The sequence below is a fragment of the Trichosporon asahii genome (genome assembly GCF_000293215.1).
Source record: "Trichosporon asahii var. asahii CBS 2479 unplaced genomic scaffold scaffold00002, whole genome shotgun sequence".
Lineage (NCBI taxonomy): Eukaryota > Fungi > Basidiomycota > Tremellomycetes > Trichosporonales > Trichosporonaceae > Trichosporon > Trichosporon asahii.
In genome coordinates, this window is record NW_014040922.1 from 180,301 (window position 1) to 187,298 (window position 6,998).

A 6,998-nucleotide genomic window follows, 5' to 3' on the forward strand; every position below is an offset into this window, starting at 1 on the left:
TGGGATGGCGGCGGGTGCAGGGCGGGTCGAGCGGGTCAAGGCGAGGTGCCAGGGTGAGTGAATGGCCGTAGGCGGGGGAGAGCTGGAGAGAGCGCGTTGGGTGAGCGTGCGTTCGTTGACTGGGCGGCGGCGGCGGCGGGGAGGGCGGGCGCTGCGACGCGACGCTGGCCACTATGGCACTAGGAGAAGGCTGAGGGCCCGAGGCTGCCCTCTGGTTGGCCAGTCGCCACGCGGCCTCTCCCAAGCCCCTGCAGACCCGAGCCACGCGCACGCGCACGGTCCTCATTATCCCTGGACTTCATATCCCTCCTATTCCCCTTCCTAATCGCCATTATCGCTTTTCGTAATGCAATGCATAATCATTCGACTGCAACCACTGAACTCCTCATTTCCCGTGTAGACGCGTTTGATTCCGCTAATTCAATTGATTGCGATGAAAAGTCCACCCTCCCCTTCCCTTCACCGTGCACTCCTTTGAGCTGTCCAACGGAACCCCCTCCTTGCCCGGAGCATGCGGAGCAGTAAGCGAGCAACCGAGCATCTCTTCCCACTCGCGTGCTCGTTGCAATGAATACAAAGAGCCCTGGTCTTTGTGTCTTGTTCCGCGCTCTAATCGCGAGTGGGTCGAGTGGCCGCGAGTGGCCGCGAGTGGGTCGGCATGTCTCAAGGACATCCGAGAGCGCACTGGACATGCACGTCCTGACGCATCACACGAACGCTGCTGAGGAGCACAGAGGATTCCGCCGGCATGTCGGCCGGTCAGAGCATTCTCATTCGAAGACGGTGAAGGGAGATCTCCGGCCCGCCGGAATCGACGGCGCGAAGAGGATCAACGAGTGTCACGAGTGGACGAGTGAGTACCACACCTGCCATCCTGTCCGTTTCACGGTTTCAGCCTAGATCCATTCGCGCCGTTCGCGGTCGCCGTGTCGGGCATCGCCGCCTGCGCCTGGCCTACGCCGCAGGTGTTTCCCTATGACCTAGCACCAGACAGGTCTTGGCATTAATAATCACAGATGTGCTTGCTGTAACCAGCGTACCACGTTTCTCGTTTCTCGGCGACCTTTTCCGTTGCTCTTCGTCGGAGACCGAAAAGGCCTCGAGGTCTCAAGGCCGCAGAGGTCGGTGCACGCGGCGCACACGGCGCCGTGTATTCGCCCCGATTCCGCAGTCCCACACCTCACCACAAACGCTAGGGCGCAACGCGGCGCCAGAAAAACGCCACACCCTCTCTCGTGTCTGAGCGTTTGAACGCCCAGATCTCACAATGCCGACTTCACGGCCGCGGACAGGTTATTGACGGAGGACGCGTCGAGGAACGATCGGTCCCGTCGCCATGTTGAACGCAGGACGCGTCTTGATGTGAACTTTGTTCGATCGGGGACCACATGTCCACATGTCTACCACGCGAGCAACCCAGCTGGGATTGGAAGGTCGGGTCGATCGGGTTGGGGCTTTTGGGGGTAGTAAGCATACTCGAGTGTAGGGAGGTAACCGTTCACACGTCTGTTGTGTGACGGTCTCGGAGGCTGAGTGTACGCTGCGCATACGTTATCAGCCATCGATTACAGACGCCATTCCGGCGACTGGACAGTGGGCGCCAACAACAGATTCAGCTGTGCGGCGCCCATTCTCCACTGCCGGGTCAGCCGTACTACCATCCGTAGCCTCGGTCCCCTCGAACGATGCTCCGCTGCTGATAGCCAAGGCTATCTCCTATGACGATCACCGCCCCGAGCCCAATGAGTCTACCGGAACTCGATCCACTCTTCCCAGATCCAGGACAAGAATCCTCAGCCAAAGTGAATAAGTTACGTTGCTGGAATCGACGGAAGACACCCACATGAATGCCCATGCTCCGCTTTACGAGACTGTTGCTGCATATTGAGGTACAACCCGAAGGGCTTTGATGTTGAGAGGTAGGGAAGATTGGGCGTGGCGCCTTGGCTATCTATTCACGGGCCACTTTCCGCGAGGCACTTTGAAAGCGCACTGAAAGCCATGCTGTGCTTTTGCCCGTGTGTGCTCGTGGCGCCGCCGTGCGCCGCAGTCCACCATCACCGGCACGACCGCTGCCCGGGGTGCCCGCACTGCGCGCACTGCCTGCCATGCAGGAGAAGACCTCGGGTCTGTCTACTCAGGAGCACACCCGAAAGGACGACGCCGAGGACGAGGTTCGCGTATCTCGCCACGATACCGCTGGTCAGATGTCGGATGCGACGATCGCGGAGTACGCAGATGAAGGGGATGTGCACGTCTGTCCATCCTCTTCATGGCACAGTTCTCGCGATGATACTCCGTCTCCTTGCATGACTCGGTCCTCGGCGTAGAGCTGGGGACTAGTTCGGGGGCAAACTACGCCGAGACGTCGAGAACGCCAGGCTGACAATCCATAGAGCTCGATGCTCGACGCTGTTGCCTCGGATCGACCGTTCGGTGAGTGTGAGGAGCGTCACCGGGACATCTGAAAAGCCCACAAGGTTTCGCAAGGTTTACAAGGTTCCGGGCGTCGGGTGCAAACAAAGACACACGCCGTTGACTCGCTTGGAATGCGGGGTCTGCGTGTTTGTTTGCCTGGCAACGGCGCACGATGGGGATCACCGATCTTTTGGCTCGATACGACGATCACTACTCGGTCCGCGGCACACCTTGCCTAATCTTGTTGTTGCCATAAGCTTTGCTCGGCCAAGCGTCTTTAATTTGCGCGTTCGCGCGTTCGGGTCAGTCCTCGGTCCCCGTTGACTTCCCACAGACCGTGCTCCGCATGGTGTTTGAGTCCCAGCAGCGAGCTCCACGGAAGCAAGTCAAAGCCGAGCCGAGAGCATGCTTGCATGCACGCACGCAGCGCATGGCTGTACAATTGGCGGTCCCATCTGACAGTCTCGTACCCTCGGACCAGGCAGACAAGGTTAAACCTGCACAAAGCCTGTCAATTGATGAAATGGATTGTCGTACAAATGCAAAATGCTCCGATTCCGACACCTTATGCTGGCCGAATTGCTTACGTTTTGTGTTATTCGCTAGGACCTGCTTGGGATGAGGCACCGCGTATCTGGCTTTTGCGGTGTTGGTGAGTCGGTTCGTCGCAAGGCGGATTGCGACGACGGTGTGGCATGCGGTGACTGTCCGAGTTGGGCAGGTGGCAGCTTCACGGATCCGCGCTGATTAAATGAAAGACTTAGGACATGAGCAGAAGTATTCCGTGAGCTTGGCCCGACCTCGTCATTGACGGAGGGCTAGTTTGGCTCCATGCCCTTGGCATTCGGACGGGGTGGTTTCCAGCTTCCGAGGACAGCCAAGGGGCAGAGAGACTGCGATTCCCAGTGGCCTCTCGTAAGGTGAGATAATCGTTGAACTTCCGCCTGCTCCGCTGCGAGAAAGTGGGGAGGCTGGCGGCCCGGCATGCCCGAGTAGCTCGAGCAGCATCGCCTCGGCCAGCTCTTGAGGGTGTGGCTGGCCAACTCCGCGGAGCGGCCGATGTCCGAACTGCGCGTCGCTTACATGTGCCCGAGGAGGTCAAGTTCCTCCATCTCCGTCGCTCCTCTGCATGCTCCGCTCTCTGGAGATGAGCAAACCAGGCCCAGCGTCGATGAGACATGAATCCAGAGGAGTAAGCAGGGGTAGACGAGGGGCTGTTGTTCCAGTCTGAGCAAGAACCCAGCAAACTCATGACGGCAGGCTGGAGGGGGCAACCGCTACACCAGGGGAAGGAGGGGTATCTGCCTCATTCGTCCACTACTCCAGCTGCACATCCACACTCATCGTCAAGTAGCCCCAATGTCGATGAATCGAGAGGGGTAAGCAGGGGAAGCCGTATCACCTGCACTCTACATTACAGCATGTGTACAGCATCCACACTCTGCCATCGATACATGAACATCCCCGCTCTTTCATGCTATACACCAGTACGCAGCCTCGCAGCTGCATGAATTGGCCTAGCTCCTCCTGCGCACTACTCCGCAGACACCGCTCCGCACGCACATCTGCAGCGCAAGCTCCCAGACACGGCATCGGGGAGAGCATCTACCAATACACTCCCGAAGCTCGAAGCAACGTCGGCAGGAAGAGCGCGACCCACGACCACGCGGCAAGCATGTCCTGAGATGCATGCCGAAATCTCAAGCTTGTGGTGCTCGCGGCAACCCGGCGCGCCAGCAGCCGCACCGCGTTCTTGCCGTTTCCGGCAGTCCCGACGATCCTGCAAAGGGTGGTAGTTCAGGATCGCTGTATCCGAGAGCGCGAGCGGGTCAAGCCTTATCCTCGTCCTCCAATGAGCCTCATCTGTCCTGTGTATCCTGTACCTTTGTCCAGATGCAAGAGAGCAGAGGACAGGAAAGCGGTCCCGGGGCAAGCGCAAACCATGTTGCGGCGATGCCGGAGCGCGCAGCGCGTCGACGCGTTGAGTGCCGTGCACAGATGCGTCGTCGTGCACCTCCCTCGCAACTGGGCGTGCAGATCGATCGCGTGCCGTGCACAAAGGTCCGAGCTGCAGGCAACGCCTGCGTGGCGGCATACCTCGCCTAGAAGAGCGTCGGGTTTCGTTGCTTTGCGCCGAGTCGACCAGCTCCAAGGGCCAACAGGGCCCAGAGAGCTGGACCAGACTGTCTGCCTGATCTAAACCAGCACCATTCATTACGAACCCAGCATCTCCTGGGATGTAGACTTTAGGGTCGGGCGCGCGCGCGTGCAGGCGCCTTGGGCCTTCGTCCCGCTCGTACTGTGTCCTGTCCCAACGAACCTATGATGTTCGGTCATTGACGACTCTGGAACAAAATGGCATCATCGCGCACCAGTAGAGCTCTAGAGCTCCTCGAGAGAGCAGAGCAAGATGGCACTCCAAGGGATGGCAAAGGGCTACGAAGAGCCGGTTGGGTTCCCGCTGACCCGTGAGCCCGGCAGACCCGCAGACCCGCGCTGGCTCGTCGGACAGCTGGCCGGCCGCTGCTGGGTCGCTCTCGTCTTCCCTGCGGACTGTGGGTGCAGAACAGTCGGCAGCCGCAGAACCCGCAAACCCGCAGGCAGACGCGCAGCTTTGTACAAGAGAATGTCGATGAGATGAATGCTGAATGCCTAGGGAATGGGATAGCCCTGTGGCAATTGTAGCCCTGGAGTTCGGCATGCGCGTGTGTGCGCATCGAAATGCAAGAGATCTCGACACGTCGATTTGACACCCTAGGCTCAGGAGATGCAGAGGCCGGAGTGATTTGCTGATTAGACGCGCAGTGAATAAGACTAATGGGAGATGGAGTAATAGTGTCCATTTGGATAGCATTAGAGCGTGCCTGAAATGTCTGGCCAAGGGTTGCCCAGTAGGCAGGCCATGGGCTCGGGTCGGGCGCCCACTTGAACCTCTGCTCAAGTGCCCCAGTCCCTTTCTGCTCGCTGACCAGGCACGGGCTGCTGGCTGTACGCTGCGGTCGTATGCTCTCTCCCTCTCTCTCTCCCTCCCCGCCAGCGTCTCTCCCCACCGACCGACCCTTCTCCCACCCTGCACTCACCACTCAGCCCAGACTCAGCCTCTCACTCAGCCTCACCCAACAACATCCTCAACCCCCTCCAACCCGCCCGCTTTTTCATCCGACCACTCCTCACTCCACCTCCTCCTTTCCTCCCCCTCCCTCCCCCCCTCTCCCTCCCGACTCGTCGCCTGTCCTCCCCGTCCGCCCGAACCCGCTTTCCTACAGAGCAAGAGAGATCTCATCCACCCTCTGTCGGTCTAACGGTTTCTCCCCCTCTCCTCCCCTACCCGCCCACGCAACGCTACATTGCTACGAACGAAATCATCTAACGACCTCTCCTACTCCTCTTCTATTTTGCTCCTCCCCCCTCCGTCCTCACTCCCAAAGGACGACCACGTTTACGACCCCGACACGTACGAACCAGCTCTGAAAGCGTCGCCAACTTCGCGTCGCTCGACTTTTTGGTACTACCCCTCCAAATCCCTGGACAGTTGTCTTGCATACGACCACCCCGCTCATATATCGAGCGTGACATTGATCTCCTCCGCCTGTTATCTTTTGGGAACGCCATAACGCTCCCGAGATAGATATTCATTCGGTGGAGCCGCACAGCACGCTAGCGCAAACAAGTCCTGCAACAGAAGACCAGGTGACTCCTGCCTGACGTCGTCGATACGTGCGTCAACTCGCTCGAGCGGCCAATTTCCGTTTTTCAACGCAACGACTACTTTCCACACACATCCCCCCGCCGCTCACCGACCATCCGTCTGCTGTTTGCACAACACGCCTGGCCACCGACCGCATCCACCCCCAACGACGCATAAAGGAACTCGACATTAGGGGCTGCGGCAACTCTTGACGAATCCTCGCCTGTTCTGCTCCTTTCGCGCACTCTCGCCGTCCCGCCGCTGACCCACTCCGCCCGCCGCAGGTTAGCGCCACCCGTCGAGGGATGCACAACCAGCCGTACCAGCAGGTCCCGCCTAGCCCGGCCAAGCATCCGCACCAGCACCACCAGCACCAGTCTTCTTCTTCGTCTGGCTCTTCGCACGGCCACGGCCACGGATCAGAACCGCTCATGACGACCGCGCCGATGTATGCTCCGTTTCAATACATGCAGCATGGGCAACCTCCACACCAGCAACAATTCATCCAGCCCGACCTAGGAGAGATTGCGCCACCCGACCATGTGCCTGGAGTACAGGTGACCGGCGCTACCCCAACCAAGCTTCGATCGCAACATCCCTCATCCGACATCCCCAACTCCTCCCCTCTCGAAGTCTCCATCGAGCCTTACCCCTCCGTGATGGCTATTGCTCCCAAGCTGCCATCCGCCTCGTCATCCGCCCCCTCCATCCCTCCCAAGAGCACCATGGGTCCCAGGCAACGCACCGCAGAGGATGAGGAGGCCCGCAAGGCCCGCAAGCGCGAAATGGGGCGGGAACGTCAACGCCGAGGACGAGATGCCCTCAAACGACGAGGTCGAGGTGAATGACGAGCGGTCGCCAGCGGATCGGCCTGCGAACTGCTGGTAGACGT

General features: G+C 59.6%; 1 protein-coding gene across 1 annotated transcript; it reads left to right on the forward strand.

The window, feature by feature from the left end:
• Nucleotides 1-6,411: 6,411 nt before the first annotated feature.
• A1Q1_06801 (uncharacterized protein) lies at nucleotides 6,412-6,954 on the forward strand (the record flags this gene model as incomplete). The annotated part of the gene is made up of 1 exon (XM_014328748.1): nucleotides 6,412-6,954. The coding sequence occupies one exon, from the start codon at nucleotides 6,412-6,414 to the stop codon at nucleotides 6,952-6,954; it is 543 nt and encodes a 180-aa protein (XP_014184223.1).
• Between the last annotated feature and the right edge of the window lie 44 nt (nucleotides 6,955-6,998).